At 38.3% G+C, this 21,755-nt stretch overlaps 1 protein-coding gene across 2 annotated transcripts in view; it reads right to left on the reverse strand.

Annotated features, from left to right (window-relative positions):
* strn (striatin, calmodulin binding protein) overlaps positions 1 to 21,755 on the reverse strand; it is a 97,406-nt gene that overhangs the window by 2,913 nt on the left and 72,738 nt on the right. The window contains exons 8-17 of one of the 2 annotated variants that reach the window (XM_072251002.1): positions 17,922 to 18,032; positions 16,704 to 16,847; positions 16,422 to 16,558; positions 10,473 to 10,648; positions 6,991 to 7,038; positions 6,567 to 6,688; positions 5,076 to 5,243; positions 4,284 to 4,421; positions 1,605 to 1,709; positions 720 to 806 (exon numbers count right to left, since the gene is read on the reverse strand). In XM_072251002.1, the coding sequence (XP_072107103.1) occupies positions 720 to 806; positions 1,605 to 1,709; positions 4,284 to 4,421; positions 5,076 to 5,243; positions 6,567 to 6,688; positions 6,991 to 7,038; positions 10,473 to 10,648; positions 16,422 to 16,558; positions 16,704 to 16,847; positions 17,922 to 18,032 (1,236 nt within the window). The remainder of the gene's footprint in view (positions 1 to 719; positions 807 to 1,604; positions 1,710 to 4,283; positions 4,422 to 5,075; positions 5,244 to 6,566; positions 6,689 to 6,990; positions 7,039 to 10,472; positions 10,649 to 16,421; positions 16,559 to 16,703; positions 16,848 to 17,921; positions 18,033 to 21,755) is intronic. The other variant, XM_072251005.1, reaches the window with a different exon arrangement.

Below are 21,755 nucleotides of genomic sequence, written 5' to 3' on the forward strand. Positions count from 1 at the left end.
AAATTGAACTTCGACCGCAGATCACTGGTGCTGTAAAGTGTTAAGTTAATTGCTATGTTACTGTGCGCCCCATATCATGCTCTAAGTCCAAGCCACTTGGTAGGCTTACACATTCTCAGAATACGGCTGCTAAGAGGCTGAATCTCATTCCCTCCATCAACCACTCTTCTACATCAAGTAATTTAAATCCTCAAAAGGGAGATGTGTGCACAGAGCTGTCAGAAGCTTAATCTGCACTGACTCAAAAGAGGACATTTGCACAAGCATCAATTGACATCCAGGACTGCTGCGCCTCAATACAAGGCAACTAGCCTAATGGTGTTCAAATTTTACAATCTAACTCCCCCTTTTAAGACAGCAAGGCATCCAGTACCCCAACAGGGATAAAGGCTGCACCATGTCAGTTATTGCATTGTTCAAAAAAGATCAGTGCTCAGAAAAGAACTACTGCAGTTCTTTCAAGAGCATCCAGGGCAGAATGTCTAAGGCATATGATGCTGTTGAAGGACTTACATTCACAACAAAAAGAGGATGAAAACAGTGAACAGCCTTGACTCTATTTTCAAGAGCTATAGGTTTAGATGTCTGTTTATCATTGTATAGATATTGGAATTGTGTCAGTTGTGTTAAACATTATTCCTATAGCTCTCAGCTCCAAGGGTTAATAGGTAAATACATTTAATTACTAAGGTACCAAACTAATTTAAGTAGTTACTTACTGCCAGACATCAGATACAAGCCATTTGGATCCACAGCCAAACTTGTGACAGCATCCAAATGAGCTACCATTGAATGAAGAATTTTTCCTGGAAATACAAATTGTTGAAGTATTAGAATGAAACGAATGGTAGGACAGGGTAGAAGAGAGTCTTCTGGTCATTAAGACTGTACAAGTATCAGATGTAAAGTGAGAATATCCACCTTAGCCCCAATTCCCTATATCCTAATATATTCTGACATTCTTAGGGATTCAAACACTAATCTAGGCTGACATGCAAGTGTAATAACTACCTGCTATGCACTACTACAGATGCCAGTGTTTACATGCAATGCCAGAACAGGACCCTACCCACCTATTCCAAAGAGTTTAAAAGTTACTCAGGCAGTTAGCAAAAAAATAAGTACTCAAAGGCACAGCAAAAGCATCTGTACAGCCATCAAGTGATTGAATCTGGAGATGTCCGTTTGCCTAGACAATGTTACCACTTCTGAAGAGTGAACAGAACTGCTTTCACCTCTTCATTAATTCTTCTGGCTTCATGAGAGAGACCAAGTGGCTTGTGATGAGGCTAAACCTCTTGAACTATTTTTCATACTATGAAAGCTTTGAAATTCCAATAGCATATGAGTTTTCATCAAAGAAGAAATAACCAAAACCCTTTTTTTGCCAGACATGCCTAAACCCATTGCTATAATGACACCATCAGGATCAGCAACTCCATGTGAAGAAAAGTGCTGAAGAGCATAATGCAAAGCACTTTTTAAAAAGCAGAACTTGGTGATGCTGGGGAGAACTGAAGCCTCCCCATTGTTCATAAAATCATTAGCACAGGAAATTCAAGCCATAGCAACAACACAAACTTAAAGAATAAATAGTTTCCTACCTGTGTTATTGTCAAAGAATTTTATGTATCTGTCCTCATGGGCTGTTATAGTGACAGGAAGTGTAGGATGACTAATGACTTTATTTATTTGGCATGTAGATGAAGCTGAATGGCCAAATAGAAAAGTTATTAATAATAATATTTAAATTCTTCATTGCAATTTATTTTCCCCAACTATATTTTAGAAACACAAGGTAAACATTTTTAAAGAAAATTGTAAACATCAATATTATTTTTACCGTGCTTCACCGTTATAATCTTTGGCACTTAGTGCAAATAACCAAGCCATACAGGGTTAGCCTGGCATCAATAAAATTTCCCTTAAAACAAACTGATTTTACGAGGATGAAAATAATTAAATTCAAAACGAAATTTAGAGGAAAGATCTTTTCTTCCCCATAGACTAAACCAATGTTGGAACAGGAACTCTGCTGCTCATTATGAATCCAAAAAACAAGTTCTAATGGGTTTTATCGCAGTAGGTATATATCACCCTCTACCGAAGCACTGACTCAGCTTAATCTTATTTCACTTTAGCTGAGGGAATAAAAACCATGTTCAATTGCTCTTTCTCAACTAACAAGAGATAGGTAATAGACTCATTGAAGTAATCTTTCTCCTGAATTGTACATCAGACAGCTATTATGTTCAGTGGGGCATTCAAAAACCTTCATTTTAAAGAGCAATACAGCTTAGATGGGGTGATTTCAGAAGTAATATTGTACATCAAGGATTCAATCATAAGGCAGAAAAAAAAACAAGTACTTTGACCTGAGCAATGCAACATAATATTTCTAACTGAATTAATTTTTAAGATTGTGATTGAAATGGTGATAAAAATGGCACGAGGAGAGGACGACACATGTATTGATAACCCACTGATGATCAATCTCGGCTGTTACGTTACAAGATAGATAGCAGAAATCACATACAGTATGTTCCATGAAATAGCAAAGGGAAGTCTACTTCTAGCCAAACACATCATTTTCCACAGTAGCAGGGGCCTAAGAACAATACACCAGTATTTCCCACTCAATAAATATCAAACTACCAAAAATGAAAATCTGTATAATAAAGGAACTTCACACTCATGTTAGTATCTTACCAGTTAAGACTGCTAAGAGACACAGAGACACAAGAGACTGAAGTTGCTAGAATCTGGAGCAGCACAAAATACACTGCAGGAACTCTGAGGGTCAGGCATCAACTATGTATGGAAATGGACAATTAGCATTACACATTGAGAGAGACCCTTTATCTGAGGATCTTGACCCCAAATATTTAATGCTACCTGACCTGCTGGGTTCCTCCAGCAGTTTTACTCATTGACTTTTCACTTCTCAAAGAAGAGTAATTAGCTCTGGAATTGCATATATTTTATTTAACATATTTAGCTTTTGTGCACATTCAGAAGGATGCTCATTAAAAAGTACTAAAGCACAGGGAACTTTCCATTTCCGAACACGCTGTCAACATTAAGGTTAGATACAACACAGTAATGTTCCCTCAAAATGATCCTGTATCCCTATATAAATGTCCCCTGCTGCATCAGTCTGCAGGGATTTTTTTTTCCAAGAATAAAGAATATGAGGTGTCAGGATACAAGTAGTTAAAATAGTGGATGGGGGGGGGGGGCATGAGAAAGGAAACTAATTTCCAGCTTCATTTGTACTGCATACAATATCACTTTCCTCAAAGGTCAAATAAAAGTTCTTAATGAGACAACAGGTCAGCATGATCGTGTAGTGGTTAGCAAAACATTACAACAGTAACAGCGACCCAGGTTCAATTCTACAACTGTAAGGAGTTTGTACGTTCTTACCGTGACTGCATGGGTTTTATAGAAGCATAGAAGACTTGCAGCACAATACAGGCCCTTCGGCCCACAATGCTGTTTCCTTCAGATGCTCCAGTTACCTCCTACATTGGGTTAGTAGATTAATTGGTCACATGGGTTTAATTGGGTAGCACTGGCTCATTGGGCCAAGACTTGCTGAATTGCTATTTCCTATTTTATTTGATATAAAGTATAATCTAAGTGAAGTCCTGATGAAGGGTTTCGGCCTGAAAAGTCAACTGTACTCTTTTCCATAGATGTTGTCTGGCCTGCTGAGTTCCTCCAGCATTTTGTGTGTGTTGACAGGAACCTTGAAAGGAGCTGTAGGCATTTTAAAGAATAGAAGCAGGGGCCAATGACATGATTAAATTTTGAATCCTAGAGTGAACAGAACAAAGCAATGGGCTGAAGGTGCATCAACATTTAAGATTACTACTGGAAGTGGAATAGAAAATAAAATAATCATGACTACACTCATTTGGAAAGTAAAGTCAATATTTTTCTGACCAGGTTGAATTGCCTTATTCTGTGATTTAAATGTTCCTTCTCAGGTCTAGGTTGTAACATGATCAAACAGGATTTATGTATCTAGTTAAGAGAAATTAATAGACAATTTACATGTGACAAACAAATTAATGATACTTAGCAGTAATTGAAATTTATCTTCATTTCAACAGAGGGAACAGGAAAGTATTGCGCTTCAAATGGTAAATTAAATGAACCAGAATTTCATAACACCATTCCCAAAATTAGCCATCAGCATTTATTGTTAAAACCAGCTTTTCACAATCTTGCTAATTTTACTTCTGAAAGTGAGATATTCCTTACAATAGGAAACATACCATCAACACAAGTCTCAAAGGTGAGGAATCGTTGGCATGTCTCCATGTCAAATATGCTGGTCTGTCCACTTACAAATGATGATACCAAGTGAGAAGGATCACTGCAGACTATGTCAACAGAGGTAGGGATTCCAGATTCTGTAGGAGAAAGACAAAACTGTTTACTTTGCGCCAAAATTAGTCTCTAAAACAATACATTCCTGCCATTAACATACGATAAAGCTGAATCCATTATTATAGACTTAAGATACCTTCTAGAATATGAATACCGATATCTACTGTTTTACCCTGGATTGTGGTTGATCTGATTTAGCCAGAAAAAGTGCCACTGTAATGCACTGTCTGCGCTAATTGGAGGTCACAAACAAACAGACAGAGCATGAGAGTTTTAGTAGTATATAGATGAAATCCACAAAAAAGAGTAAAATACAAATACAGTGAACAGTAGCCTTTTAATCAGAACATGGCATTGTAAGTGGAGACTGGAAGTCTGCTGTTGTGTGTTGCTGTTCAACAGCTGAATCAGCTACTCTCCCAATGCTGCTGTGCTGCTTTTATTACACTCCACACATATTTTCAATATATTAATGGTACGTAATAATTTTTACTGTTAAGCACATAAGTCTGATGATTAAAGACTGCTTACTGGTAGCTCATAAATTCAGAGCTGCAAATGATAGCGATCCCAAACTATTTCATATATTCCAAAATGCGATCAAATTGAAAACCCGAAACACTTTAGAGCATTTTAGATAAGAGGTACTCAACCTGTAATGCCAATTAAGTTCTTACCTTTGTTTTCATTAAATACACAAAGTGAAGGTGCAATTTCATTGGCACTCCACAGCCGCAGGGTGCCATCAGCTGAACAAGACAGGAGGCGTTGATGTGCTGCACTGTACACCAAACCCCAAATGGCATCAGTGTGTCCTTCCAAAGCACCTCGCAACACAGAAGGATCTGTAACAAATACATTTCTTAATTTGGAAAATAAATCTCATGCTCTCAAGTTCACATCTACATTGATTGTCCTGTACTTCTCTGTAAATTGCATTTTTTTTTGTCAAATGGAGTAGTAATGATGATTTGAAGAGAAAATACCACGTAGTAAGTCCAAACAAAAGCCAGAATTCCACAGACTAATTCTTTGGGTGAGGCTCACTTTTTTGGACATGGAGGTAATACAGTAACACACATCAAAGTTGCTGGTGAACGCAGCAGGCCAGGCAGCATCTCTAGGAAGAGGTACAGTCGACGTTTCAGGCCGAGACCCTTCGTCAGGACTAACGAAGGACTGACCAAGGGTCTCGGCCTGAAACATCGACTGTACCTCTTCCTAGAGATGCTGCCTGGCCTGCTGCGTTCACCAGCAACTTTGATGTGTGTTGCTTGAATTTCCAGCATCTGCAGAATTCCTGTTGTTTGTGAGGTAATACAGTACTCAGCTTAGCCTTGGAAATAATTCCAGGCTGCAGATACCTGGAATTATTCCTGGGAGGCCACTAAAATTCTGTGCTCAAGAAGAGAGGAGCTCATCTATTTTTTTTAAGCTTCTTTCCCCACCCAGCCGTAGGCAAGAAGATTTGCCTATATTGTAGTTTTCCCAAAAAGTGTGACATTTATATCTGCACTCATGGCCTTACAGAAGCTGCCTTGGCAACCTTTTACCAGGAGGATATCTCCGACAGTCCTCCACAAAGAACATGCTGCCTGCAGGCACCATTCTTTCACCTGTCTGTTCAGGTCACTTTTTGCCCCTGGGGCACACTCCCCTGCCTTGCTCAGTGAGTGGGCGAGAGAGAGAGAAAACGGGCTGGCTTTATTGCCCTTGCTGCTAGTGCTGCATCATTATCATGCTATATTGGAGCTGAAATGTGTGGCAACATTTGCAGGCTGCCAACACATCCTTGGGTTGTGTTGGATGTTAATGCAAACAGAGCATCACTGTATGCTTCAATGTACATGCAATATATAAATGAATCTGATTCTTTCTGCAGCATCTATTCTTTCTATACCAGTACTCCCTCACAGTTTGAAGAGTGTTACTTTATTCTGGTATATTCCTTTAAGAGCTGACTAGGCAGCCTCAGAAACTTGTAAAGATCAAGATAAGATACCACAATGAAAATGACAGTGCAGCACCACACAGGTATCCCAACAACGCCGCTTTGTCAGCGTCACAATTGAAGATGTGAACTTTTATGGGACTTTAAAGTATTAGAGTGAACTACAACAACATTAAAAGGCAAAAGGTTAAACGACAAAATATGCAGAAATACGCACCGTATGAATCATAGGGATCTATAGTGGAACTGGGGGCATTCCAGCACTGGATTAATCCGTCAGTACCTCCACTGAAACACTGCTCCCCACTCGTGCTCATCACAACACACAACACCGGGCCTCTATCCAATGCAGAGGAAATAAAACAAATTTAATTCTCTCTTCCAGAGGAAATCTACATTTTCTATAGTTACCCATTCTGTATCACCCTAAATTTACCTATTCTTTCATTTCCTTGAATATTCACTTCACAACACCAGTCATAATTAAATTAATGTAACACATACTTTATCCAATCACTAATAAATATTACCAATCACATTGTTACTAACTTGAAAAATGTATGAGAGAATGTGTGTAAAGTCAGATCATCATAAATCTGGGAAGCCCTTGATTATGGAATGTGCAGGATATTCAAGCCTACCTGTGAGCTCTGAATGTGTATATGGGTTCTACATCCAGTGATGCACTCCTATGGAGAGAAAGAACATAACTATTAATGTTGTCAATAGTTCCAGCAACAAACTGAAAATGTATGAATCCTAATATTAAAGTCAATTAATACTTTCCTCACAGTAATTTGACCTTACCTCTCTAGCTATACAAGTCATGATATTCTCCTGATGCTCTTATGCTCTTTATCTCCATGATTATGCAGCTAAGCACAACTCCAATACATCTACTAAATCACCAATGACACCACTGTGTTTACTGAACCACGGGTGGTGACCAGTCAGCATACAGGAGTAAGACAGAACACCTGGCTAACAGGTGTCATAGCGACAACCTCATGCTCAATGAAAACAAATCCAAGGAACTAATTGTTGACTAGAAGAGAAAGGGGAAGTCGGTAAACCACATGGCAGTTCTCATTGGTGGGTCAGAGGTGGAAAGAATAAGCAGCTTCAAATTCTTGCATGTTTGGCATGTCCACAAATTCTCAAACAAAATTCCACAAATAGTGTTGAATGTATCATTACTGGTTGCATCATGGCCTGATAATTCTATACACAGGAACACAAGAGGCTGCAGAGCATACTGGACACTGTGGATCACCACAGGCACAGTCCTCCCCACCTTTGACAGCACCTACAGGACACACTGCTTCAAGAAGGCAACATCTATCAAAGAATCCCACCATCTCACTGCAGGAAGAACAGAAGCCTGAGGTTCCACACTACCGGGTTCAGGAACAACTATTTTCATACAACCTTCAAATTTTTGGACTAACCTGCACAATTCTAATCCTAACTCAGCAACAGAACACCACAGACCACCTCTTGCACTTTCATGGACTGGTCTGTGTTTCTGATTGTATTTCTTTTGAATTAGTCTTTTTTATTCTCCTCTTTTCACAGTCTTGGATAATTTATGTATAATTTACGATATATTCTGAGTGTTAATCTAAAGCAATGTTCCTGTGATGCTGCTGCAAGTTTTTCATTGTAGCTGTATCTCACTGTACTTGTGCATATGAAAAACTTGACTTGAATTTGAACCTGGAGGTTTCCACAGAAACTAATAGACAAATCATATTTATATTAGCTACAAGAGCAAATTATCTCTTAGCTATAGACCATCTGTATAGAAATCAGAAATACAATGATATACCCTTCTTGCCTGCAAGAAGGCAAGTCTCTGCAACACAAATAGTTAACACCATCCAGGAACAGCTACCCATGCAACCATTACTATTAATATTCCCTCTTTTCATTTATGGTACTGTCTCCAGCAGGCTCTGCAGCAACTCACTCTTTGAAATGATCTTCCAAATTATGAACAGCAAGAACTCTTCTAGAATATTGTGACTTTAAAAACTAGACAATGATCATTTTGCAAGTATGAATCCAACTCTGTGAATAAGCAATATAAAATTCCAAGACACACAAGTACAGCAAACGAATTTACTAGAAAATATTTAACTGCTTCATCTTATTGAAGCAACAATTTGGTAAGCCAAGCCATTAAAATGCATACAAATCAAAAGCTTTATTGGTTCCATCCTTACTGTCCTACAATCCTCAGCACCTCCAGAACTCTCTCTAGCCTCAATCTATAGACACATTCAGAATTTTGCCTTTTATGTCAAAAAATGTCAAGATCCACTCACAAATCAACACATCTCCAGCTCTGTAAATTCTACCAGTTCCTGCTTTACTGTGTCTCTTTTGCACTTATCCATTTTGCTGACAATTTAAAATTCTCCCTGCCTTTTCACTATAGATTTTAAATTAAGAAAGCTCACCAATGCACAGGAATGAGTGTTTCATATTGTCCAGACTACCCCTCAAAAGATAGGAGAATTCAGTGCCCATTTAATGCAAAGTTATCTCCTGCACAGAGTGTTTAGGGAATTGCAGGTTCAATTTCAGACACCATATTTCAAGAAAAGCCATCCCCCTCTAAAGATTCTCCACATACCAAGGCACACTACACAGAATACACTCATATTTAGTCTAGAAGAAATTAAATCCCCTCTCTAGAATGTGAAGAAATGACCAATTTCAAATCGAGATCAAATCAAAATTTGCTTCAATTAGGATTTTACTTGCATAATTCCTTTGATCAGAACTAGTTCAATTCAAGGAACTAACTCAAGATTCACATTAAAGGGACGGAAATGTTTTCACTGGTGAAATAAAAGCCTGAACTGCTCAATATGGGCAATACTGAAGTCAATTTATAATAAAGGGACTATCATCTAACATGAACTAAGTATTCTCTTTAAACTGCCCACAGGCATCTCTCTGTGCACATCCCAAGCCACAAACAATTATCATTAATAAATCGATTTCAAGATCCTTGTGCTTGATGAAGTAGTGACATTGCTTGATATTACTTCTTGCTTTGTGTGCCAGTAAACACTTCTTGCTTTTCTAGTTCTTTAGTTCAATACTACAGACAGTTCCATGGATTCTGAAAACCTCTGATCAAATCATATAATGTGAAATGATTTTCATCTCTTCTTAACCTGAGAAGGAAGTTTGAATATTTCCTCTATTTAAAGTTCCATATAGGACACATCTTTGTGAATGACGACAATAAAAATGTTACTATAGGTTATCAACAAATGAGCAATTTAATGATGATGCAAGAAAGATCACTATGAAAGTTTAATGTAACACAAGCAGATCGATCAGGAATACTTCCTTCAACTCCCACAATGATTCTAAGAGTCCATCCCAGTTAGCTGATGCAAAATGTCCCTTTTGTGACATTTTGACATATTCACTAATAGTATAAATTCTAGCAGAAGTTTTATCCTTTTGTTTTGATAAATTCTCACAAATGGGAGAAATGGGTTATTGGTAGATAGGCCTTAAAAAATTGTAAATTTTTCTTTTTGGCTCAGCTTTTTTTGCCCATTGGTATTTGGCAACGTCTAGTATCGTTGGTTAGAGAAAAGATTTCTTAGAGTTATGTGGCAGTAAACACTCCTTGCCATTCTAGTTCTTTAGTTCAATACTAGTGGCATTCCAACCACAGACATTTCCCTGGACTATAAGATGCATCAACTTTCAGTCTCCACAGAATGCAATTAAATCAAAAATACTAACAACAAATTAATCCTGTCTATATCTCAGCTTGATTTTCACCCCACTTCCTCTGTACTTTTACTCACCTGATTTTTAAAAAAAATCACCATCAGCTAACACAAACAAAAGGTATTGTCAATAGTCTAGAAATGATGTACAGTATTCCAAGAGCAAATTAAAGTACAAGATCTAATTTGTTGATATGTATTGCCAGGGAGCAGTACCATCAGTGAATAAAATATTTTCAGTTTAGCCTCTGTGACATTTTATCAACCCAACACCAAAAAAAAATCCAAAATAGAAACTCAAATTCATCCACTTCATACTTCAAATCACATAAAAGAACATTTTTATACTTCATTATTCTTACTTTTTGGCTGGGGTAGTCTTTTGTAAATTCCACAACTTCACAGTGTGATCTTCTGAGGCAGTTACCAGGACAGGTTCAACTGGATGAAAGGCAAGTCCTCTTATCCCATCAAAATGGCTCCGTAATGTGAACTTAGGATTCCAGGTCTTTCGTAATGCATCTTTATTGTTCGTGATCTGTTGTAAAACCCCCAAAAATATTTATCAGAATGTAGTTATGAAAAGTAATACATAAAAAGTCTTGAATGTTAATTACAGATTTTCACTCTGATCAAACCAACCTTTTGAATCACAGAACTCAAGGGAATTTGGCCCACTGGACCAGTGCTGAGTCTATGGAAAAGCTATTTAATTTGTTTAAAATTCCACATATTTTCTTTTCGATAAGGACATCCAATTACCTTTTGTAAATTCCTACTAATTTCTTATACTAATGAGCTGACCCTGTATTAGTTACCAACTCTGAACACCAAAGTGATATTGTGAATTTACCACTGACCAGAAATTTAACTAAACCAGCCACATCAATAATCAGGCTTTAAGAGCAGGCCAGAAGCTGGATGTCATTCATCTCTCAACTCTTCAATCTATCTTCACATTTATAAGCTCATTTACAGTACTCAATTTACCTGAATGCCAGAAGCTTCAAAAGCATTCAAGTAGCCCATTACAAATAGAGAGTGAGGCTGACGCTGCGCAACTCTCCCTCACTTAAATCCAAATCACGCGCTAGTCTCGACACCATCATTATGGTGTCGAGGTCATCAACGCCAATGATGGACGAACAACAACAAATAGGCAAAATGCAACCCATAAAAGTATCTTCCCTTTCATTCCCACTACACCCGTACATTGGGTGCAAAACCCACAGCAGCAGCTTGCTGGCTTTTTTAACTGTATCTTCTAAATCCATATCCTTTATAGGAAGGACAAATACAGCAGGCGCCTAGGAAGACTACCATCAGTGAACCACATACAACCCTTGCTTGAAAATATCCTGGAATTCCTTTGCCAACAAATTCAACAACGTCCAGTTGATGCATTGAAATTTATAGCACTGGAGGGAGATTGTGTCCATACATCCAAAAACGGCCCACAGCCTTTTAAAGCTATGGCTCTTCAAGTGCTCATCCAAGTTGTTTTTAAATATCGTGTTACTGCCTTTTTCATTCTTTCAGCCAGTGAGTTCAAGACACTAATCACAATGTGAAAATTCACTGCAAATCCATTTATTTAGCGTATGCCCCAGTTATTTTATTTAGAGATACAGCACAGTAACAAGTCCTACTGGCCCAACGAGCCAGCACTGTCCTATTACACGGTGACCAATTTATCTGCTAACCCATACACCTTTGGAATGTGGGAGGGAAATAGTGCATCTGGGGGAAACTCACACAGTCATGGGGAGAATGTACAAACTCTTACAGTGGAATTAAACCTGTGGCTCTGGCACTTAATAGCGTACACTAACTGACATGCTTCTGTGCCATCTCCAACATGTTATCCATATTACCGAGGGAATGCAAGTTCATCATAAAAAACTGATGCACTACCACATCATTTACGAGAAGATAGGGATGGGCTTTACTGATTACCTTGCTAGCAATAACCATATTCTTTAAGGAAGTTAAAAATAATTGCTTCCACTACCACTTCAATTAGGTCATTGGAGATGATGTGTGGAAAATACGTTAATTACCTTGATCCACATATAGAAAACAATACGGAGCTCAGCCTGTTGCAGCCTCCACCATCTAAGAGAATTGATGATCTTCCATCTTACCTCCAACTTTTCTACCCCTTCATATCCAAAGTCCAATGGTATTGAATGTATTCAACATTTGGATGTCCATAGCACTTTGAATTGAGAATTTGGAAGTTCAAAGATGTGAACAACTTTATGGCTGTATGGGATGGTGGTGAAGTGATGAGTACCACTGCCTCAGTCCCTAGGACTTGGGTTTGATCCTGACCTCACGTGCTATTTATGTAGCGTTTGTACCTTCACTGTGAAAGCATGGCTTTTTGTTAAGTACTCTCTTTTAGCCTCCATATCCCAAAGATGTGCTGATAGGTTAACTGGCTGTAGTAATGTCAACTCCTTAATGTCAGTGACAAACAATCAAAGGGAATTGATGTGCATAGGGGAGACCAAGGCAGCAGGCCAATGAGAAATGAGGAAGAAATGCAACAGACAGCACCGTCTGTGCAGTGGTCAGTAACCACATTTTCTGGGGCAATGACACTTTTTCTGGAATCCAAAGCAGAAAAATTACCTCCAAGAAAATCAATTTTTTTTTGTTTTAATGGAAGCTGAATGAATGCTTCCGACAATATCTGGAGAACTTGTGTTCTTTACGTTGCCGAAAGATGGATTGTCTATCCATCTGAATAGGCAGAACGAACTTGGGTTTATTACCACGTCATAAATTTTATAATTAGTTGACATCTTTAATGCCTTGAGTTTTTTTAAAATTATTGTTTTAAACAATAATTTTTGCTGATGATCTATTTAGTTTCACCCAACTACAAATTAAACTAATTCTTAACCATGATATAACCACAATACATTCAAACTAACAGATGAAAAAACGTTGATAATTTACAAATATTCATGCATAAACTAAAAACTACTTCCTAGGTAGCCAAAATATAACATTGTTTAATGGAATAATGTTTTCATAAAATCTACGCAAATTTGTTGATTAATAGAAAATGTACATTGCTATCAACTAATCATCGAACGGATCATTCTTGATCACATTCCTACAAGCACATTCCCTCCACCCACAATGGCCTTTCTTGGGAAAGAAATAGTTTGCAAATGTCTAGTAATTTTTCATCCTCTCAGAAAACTCCCATAATCCATTTTCAGTTGCAGCCACAGTCTTACAGATAAAATGTTGTCAATTTAACACAGGTCTTCAGGATAGCAAGTGAAACAAATGACCAGCTTATATAACTTTGCTGGTGGCCACTATAGAAGGTTCTTTACCAGGGCAGGTAAAATAACACTACACCGATTTTTTTTAACGTCCTTAACGTAGTGGCATCAGCGTCGGACTTCAGGACGACAGGTTCCGAGTTCGAATCGAGCCGGCTCACCTGCACGCTTTCCATCCGTGCAAGGTTACGAGCTGGTGATCTCTTTGGAAACTCACCTAGCAGAAGGCAATGGCAAACCACTGCTGTAATTTGCCTCGTACACGGTCACCCACTACGTCAGAGAGGTGTGGAGGAAAATTGCCCGCTAACCGGAGAAACTCCGGATGGGACGTACCTTTCCTTTTAGAGTAAACAATCTTCACGCTGTCTGATCCAAAATACGGCATCTCTGTTAATCAGAAGCCATTAGACCATAAGACATAGGAGCAGAATTAGGGTATTTGGCCCATCGAGTCTGCTCCACCATTCAATCACGATTGATCCTTTCTCCCCCTCCTCCGCCCCACTCCCCGGCCTTCTCCCTCTAATCTTTGATGCCATATCCAATCAAGAGCCCATCAAGCTCAGCCTTAAATGCACCCAATGACCTGGCTTCCACAGCTGCCTGTGATTACAAATTCCACAAATTTACCACCCTCTAGCTAAAGAAATTTCTCCGCATCTCTGTTTCAAATGGACACCCCCTATTCTGAGGCTGTGCCCTCTTGTCTTAGACTCCCCTACCATGGGAAATATCCTTTCCACATCTACTGTCTAGGCCTTTCAACATTTGAAAAGTTTCAATGAGATCCCCCCCCTCAACCTTCTAAATTCCAGTGAGTACAGACCCAGAGCCATCAAACATTCCTCATATGATAGCCCTTTCATTTCCAGAACCATCTTTGTGAACCTTCTCTGAACCTTCTCCAATGCCAACACATCTTTTCTTAGATGAGGAGTCCAAAACTGTTCACAATACTTAAGGTGAGACCTCGCCACTGTCTTATAAAGCCTCAGCATCACATCCCTGCTCTTGTATTCTAGACTTCTTGAAATGAATGCTAACTTTGCATTTGCCTTCCGCACCACCGACTCAACCTGCAAATTAACCTTTAGGATGTTCTGCACAAGGACTCCCAACTCCTTTTGCATCTCAGGTTTTTGTATTTTTTCTCCGTTTAGAAAATAGTCTGCTCATTTACTCCATCTACCACCATTTTCCAACATTGTATTTCATTTGCCACTTTCCTGCCCATTCTCTTAATCTGTCTAAGTCCTTCTGCAGTCTACCTGTTTCCTCAACACTACCTGCCCTTCCACCAACCTTTGTATCATCTGCAAACTTGGCAATAAAGCCATCTATTCCAACCCCTGGGGAACATCACTAGTCACTGGCAGCCAACCAGAAAAGGATCCTTTTATACTCCTCACACCCTCTCCATGAACCATTTGTTCTTCTGCCATCAGGCAAACGTTACAGGAGCATCAAAACTAAAACCACAAGGCTACTAAACAGCTTCCTCCCACAGGCAGTCAGACTGCTAAATAGCTGCTCTACCTGACTCTGCTTTGGACACTTTTAACTTGCACTGGACACTTACAGCTTGATTTTAACTGACATGTGGCTGTTGTGTTTTACTATTTATTGTTATGTTTATTATTTAGTGTTGCGTTTGTTATGTTATGATTGCACGGCTCCTGAGAAACGCTGTCTCATTCTGCCCTGCAGAGCTGATGCACGGTTAGAATGACAATAAAGTTTTTTGATTTGATTTGATTCCCATTTGCTGCCTCCTACCAATCAGTCAATGCTCTAACCATACCAGTAACTTCCTTGTAATACCACGGGCTCTTAACTTGGTAAGCAGCCTCATGTGTGGCACCTTGTCAAAGGCCTTCTGAAAAAGCTTTTACTATCCACCTTGACATTGTTTGCTAGCTTGCTTTCATGCTTCATCTTTTCCTTCCTAATGATTCTTTTAGTTGCTCTCTGTAGGATCTTAAAAGCTTCCCAATCCTTTATCTTCCTGCTAATTTTTGCTTTGCTCTCGTTTGTTTTTTCCATTTGCTTTGATGTCCCTTGTCAGCCACGGGTGTACTATTTTGCCATTTGAGTATTGCTTTGTTTTTGGAATACATCTACACTGCACCTTCCTCATTTTCTCCAAAAACTCACACCATTGCTGCTCTGCTGTCATCCTTGCCAGCATCTCCTTCCAGTTTCCCCCTGGGATCAGTAAAGTATGACTACGACTATTTACTCTGGTCAACTCCTCTGTCATACCACTGTAATTTCTTTTACTCCACTGAAATACTGCCCTGTCAGACTTGACTATCATAACATTGCCCTTTTCACATGCCTTTTCTATTTCATGTTGTAATCTGTGGTCCACATCCCAGATACTGTTGGGAAGCCTGTATATAACTGTCATCAGGGTTCTTTTACCCTTGCAGTTTCTTAACTTAATCCACAAGGATTCACCATCTTCCGATTCTATGCCACGTCTCCCTACTGATTTGATGCCATTCTCTACCAGCAGAGCCACGCCACCTGCTCTGTCTAACTTCCTATCCCTCCAATACTACATGTAACCTTGGACATTCATCTCCGAACTACAACCATCCTTCAGCCATGATTCATTGATGGCCACAACATCATACCTGACAATCTGTTTTGGAGTGGGGCTTAAACTCACAAGCTCCAGTCTCAGGTGAGAGTTACCAGCTAAGTTCCACCAACTTTGAGATTCAATCAAGGACCGAAACACTTTTTAAAATGTACATTTCTGTCAGTAGTCAAGGACCGGCAATTCTTAATTCTCAATATTGTGAAATACCGATAGGTGAGATGCTAAGAAGCTTCTGCGAGCATCTCAGGAGCTATCCGACACGTCAGCGCCAGTATAACTTGGAAAGGGGAGACATTTTAAACCACATGCTGGTTGCTCCAATAGCTTTTATGCTACTAATATAGAATTTTATTAATTAGACAAAAAAAATCAATTAATGAGAAATTCCAACTCACATCATAATTTAAAGGATCTGCTTCATTAGCAACTGTAAGGCCCGCCAATTCCCCAAGACCCAATGCGTTTTCCAGTGCTTCGTCTGTACCCATGATAAAGGATTTTCCTGATCCTGGAGGAAACGTCAGCGCCTCAACTAGCATGTTAAAAATAGCATTGTTAATTCAATATAAATGAGAATAGTAATACAGCACAGAATACATTACATACTTAAATGAAAATATTCTCATTGATCCGTATCTAAGAATCTACCAAGATGCCCATTTTCCCCTTACACCTACCTTCTTCTGCCCTGCCAGTTTCATGCTCAGTCAGCCGTGTGTTAGATGGTCTGGGGGGAGAGTTTACTGAAGATTGCAGTGGAGGAAGTTCATCTACATCTCTTAAAGTAGCCAACATGTCTTGTAATTTTGATCTATTTGGCCCTAATAAGAAATAAAACCAAGTTATCAATAATCTTGGATTTTGCATCTGTCACCTGAAGGAAAATAATTTAATTGAACATTTTCAGGTTTGTGTTCTGAAAATAGACTCAGTTTTAATCAACTTAAGTATTAGAATATAAAACTAACAAGAAACCAAACAATTCAGGAAAAGGTCAATAAATTTTCACCTGAAATTTAAATTTCAGTTGTATGAAATCTTGAACAAAATGTAGCCTTCTCCATTTCTAGGTTACAGTTTTAACCTACATGTTAATGAGCAAATAATCAAACAAGCTGAAAACTGGAACACCTCCCATCCAAGGATTTGCAATCAGTTATTCATCCTTAATCCTAGCATACAAAACTCATGCAAAGGTGCTGAAAGTTATTACATACAGCAGTACACTAGGATCCAATGCATATTTGCTCGATTGTTAACTAATATTAAACTGCAATTGTGCATCTTCTGTATATTCTACAATCTTCAAATAGTTTAGCCTAACAATCTTTGACAATATTTAGTTGTGATACCATGTGCTTGTCCCTTCCCTGAGGTAGGTTCATACTAAGGTATTGGGTTTTGTGGACCATTGCTACTTTGATGGAATCTGTCGCCTATAATTTTAATCATTTTAAACAGCTTATTGTCTTTTGCCAGTCGAAAGGTTAAAATTTATACACCAATGAGATATTTCCTTCCATCAATTGTTTAAAACAGAATAGGGCTGCAGTCAATCATATTTTTTTGTTTCTATTTGTACACTGTTATAAAAGTCTGATTGCCTTTCAGCACACAAAACTAAAATATTTGATACAAAATCAGGAAAAGTAAATGGAAGCCACAGTGGAAAAAAAAAGCAACTTGAAAATAAATTAAATGCTCTTAAGCAGCAACTTCCCGAGATAAAATGTTAAACTAAGGCTTGAGAGCGAGAGAGAGGATCAAGAATAGCTCAGAATAAGCAGATGGTTTTAAAGGAACAAGAAAAGTATTTGGATACTTTTTCCCCCCAAAGAAATGTGGAAAAAGAGGGTTTATGAGCCAAAAGTATACCAGATTTCATACGCACTTACTCTTCACCCCCTTTTTCCCCTTTCGCTCCTTTTTGTACTGCTCCTTGAGCTTTGTTATTAGTCCCTGGTCCACGTCCCAGCTCTCTGGTGTGGGACTCACATCTTCCTTGTCTAAACACAGCATAGTGAAACAAATCAGAAAATGCCTAATGGAACAATCCAGCTCTTACAGCATTAGCAGGCAGTTTCAACATGCTGTTAAAGAAAATGTCATAGCAAGGCCATAATTAGAGCTAAATAGTTATACAGTTACACGGAAATGTTCTCAGCAGGGATTTATTTCAATAATGAAAATAATATTCATTATAATAAAGGTTGAAGTTTTATTATATCTGAGTATTACTGAATTAAGGCTATATCATTGTGTTGGTTATGTTAGGGAAACAATCCATTAACGGAATATGAAGTTTCTACAGTATACTCATATGCACACATCTATTTCAGGCAGTAGTTACAGGATTAATTGTTCACAAGCATTAAATGAAATTATCAATGGAAAGCACCTTATTTATTGACTATGATAGCCTTCCTGAGCACCATCCCGTGAGGCTTTTTGCTAGTGTACTTTAAGTTGGAATTATCTTGTAAAGTTAATTTTAGTGTTTGCTGCTTATATATTGTAATTTACACAAGTTTGTCAAAGTTCAGCCAACCAGAATTTTTAAAAATATGTTTAGTATAGCACTGATACCTTATGTCCCCCCTAGCAATTGACCAAGGTGGTAAAGATCCTCCTTGTTCTACACATCTCTAGTTGACTTTAAATCAACCACATTGTTTAGTGGCAATACCTTGTATTTAGTGAATTTTGCAGACTTTTCTCTCTGCACAGATCTCACAGGGAATGCATGTGCTGAATACATTCAGGATTACAGAGATCACTCCTAGAATTTCACAACATACATAACCAAGAGTAATTTTATTTGTGCCACACTCACTTCACTCATATAATATCTCATTGTATCTTTATCATTACTGATACTGTCATCACTGAGATCTACCATTCAATTTCCACCAAAACCGCTCCTCACATCACGTGATGGAACAATTAATTAGCCAGTGCTTCAAAAAGGGCACAGGATAGGCACAAGCGAAGATAATATGCAAGGCTACAGAAGGGAAAAAGTGAATGGGACTGGCAGGACTGCTCCTCTAGGAGCTGGCATGGACATAACAGGAAGAGTAACTTACATTCTTTAACAGTTCCACAATTCTTAACCTACAGTAAGACATGAAATACTGTTCTTATCAACAAATGCAACCATAGCCTCACCTCATTCTACTGTAGCTTTGACCTCAGCCAATTCCACAGATCTTGTGACCTTCAATGTTTCTACTCTAGTTTTCTGCACATTCTGCTGCCAAATCAGTCCATCAGTTTTGTTTGGTTGTATGCAATTCTTGTTTAGTTGCACATTTTCATATTAAGTGTTTGTTTGTCACTGATTCACCTCCCAAACACAAACTTCAATATTCTTATCTCCATTTAAACATTGTTCTGAACCTCAACACTTTGTGGCCCTTCCCTCAACTATCAGTAGCATTCTTTTACAACATTCTTTTCTCCGATTTTACCTTTACCAGCAACCCTGTCAAAATTCGAAATGTTATCCTATTGAGAGGACAGTTGATCAAATCCGACAGAAAATTAAAATAACACACGTCTAGACATTCACTCCTCATTGGTAGTGCTAGACACATGATACAGGTCTAACCATACATTCCACAACACTTCTGAAAGTCAGGCCCACTGCTTCTGAAATTGTGCCTTTGATGTCAAGATAGACAGTGAATACATTTACTGGGGAACTCATTTTTAGGTTGTGACAAAACACTAGTTTCTATTTATTCCATTCTAAAAGATCTAAAGAGAGGACCAGCTTTTAGTCGAATACATGCCTTAAGCATTGCTAAAGCTACATTACCCAAATTATCACACTTCTGGAGCTGCTTTATCTGGTTATCACCTGATGCCCTACAATTTATGTTCAGAAAAATATTGTAATATAAACAAGACAATAGGGAAATACATTTAGGCAAATACAGAGCATTCCTTCATACTCTGTACTTGTGCCTTGTAGTTAATGGAGATGCTTCACAGTCATTATCACAGGATAGTTAGCTTCTGATCACTCCGGCAGCCATAGTAATTCGCTGAATTTCTGGTCTAAGATGACCTGGTGATGTAATGGCATAGACAACAATGTATTCAACAAAAATAATACTGTGGAATACCAAGGGGCAATGGTTAGACTTGATTGAATTGGTTAAATTATAAAAGATTCTTGCAATTTATCAGTCCAAATCTGTGTTGACTATTAATACATGGAAGAAATATTTTTCACCAAGGATGGTCTAAGTGAGAGTGCAGTTGAGGACATGGAAGACTTAGTAACTTAAAAATACACTATTATGTTTTTTTTCCAAATGAAAAAATCCTTTAATATTTGATGAGAAAAGACTGAACCAAGGGGAAGAGGTGGGGGCAGATTTGGATTGCTCTAGCCAAAAGTCAGTCCAATCAATGTGGTCATGAAATTCTGCAGATCAGAAGTTTGCTGTCTCTTAAATAAAACACAAAGGCAATTTTGCAATATTTATCCAAGGAGGAAAGAGTGATGTTATAGTACATTGTCTGTTTGTTGCCATCATGGTTTGTCCTTGCAGACTTCATACAGTGGTGCTAGAAGGTTTGTGAATCCTGTAGAATTTTCTCTATTTCTGCATAATTATGACCCAAAATATGATCAGATCTTCACGCAAGTCCTAAAATTATATGAAGAGAACCCAATTAAATAAATAAGACAAAAAACATTATACTTGTTTATTTATTTGAGAAAAAGATCTGATATTTTATGTATTTGTTGGGGAAAAAATGTGAACCTCTGGAATAATACCTTCTACTAAAGCTATTTGGAGTCGGGTGTTCCAATCAATGAGATGAGATTGGAAGTGTTAGTTGTAGAGATGCCCTGCCCTATAAAAAAAGACAAAGTCATGTTACTGACAGAGCCTGCTCCTCACAAGAAAGATCTGTTTACGTGCACCATACCTCGATCAAAATAACTTTCAGAGGACCCTAGAAGAATTGTAGAGATGCATGAAGCTGGAAAAGGCTACAAAAGCATTTCTAAAGACTCAAGTTCGTCAGTCCACAGTAAGAGAAATTGGCTACAATTGGAAGAAATTCAGTACTGTTGCTATTCTCTCTAGGAGTGGGTATCCTGCAAAGATCACATCAAGAGGACAATGTATAATGCTAAAGGAGGTGTAAAAGAACACAAGGGTAACAGCAAGAGACCTGCAAAAATCTCCAGAACTTGCTAAAGTCTCTGTTTATGTGTCCACTATAAGAAAAACACTGAGTAAGAATGGTGTTCATGGAAAGGCACCATAGAGGAAACCACAACAGTTCAAAAAAAAAAATTGCTGCTTGCCTCAAGTTTGCAGAAGACCACCTGGATGTTCTACAACGTTTCTAGGACAATGTCTGAAAGACAGGAATTTAAAAAAAACAACAACAGAATGGTTCAAGAAGAAAATTTGTGCTCTGGAATGGTATAGTCAAAGTCCTGACCTTAATCGTATAGAAATGTTGTGGAAGGACCTGAAGCAAGCAGTTCAAGCAAGGAATCCCACCAACATCTCAGAGTTGAAGCAAGTTTTGTAAGGAGGAATGGCCTAAAATTCCTTCATGCTGATGTACAGGACTGATCAACAGTTACCGCACACATTTGGTTGAAGATATTGCCGTACAAGGGGGTCACACTAGTTACTGAAAGCAAAGGTTCACATACTTTTTCCAACAAATACATGTAATATTGAATTATTTTC

This window comes from Mobula birostris, chromosome 2, assembly GCF_030028105.1.
Source record: "Mobula birostris isolate sMobBir1 chromosome 2, sMobBir1.hap1, whole genome shotgun sequence".
Lineage (NCBI taxonomy): Eukaryota > Metazoa > Chordata > Chondrichthyes > Myliobatiformes > Myliobatidae > Mobula > Mobula birostris.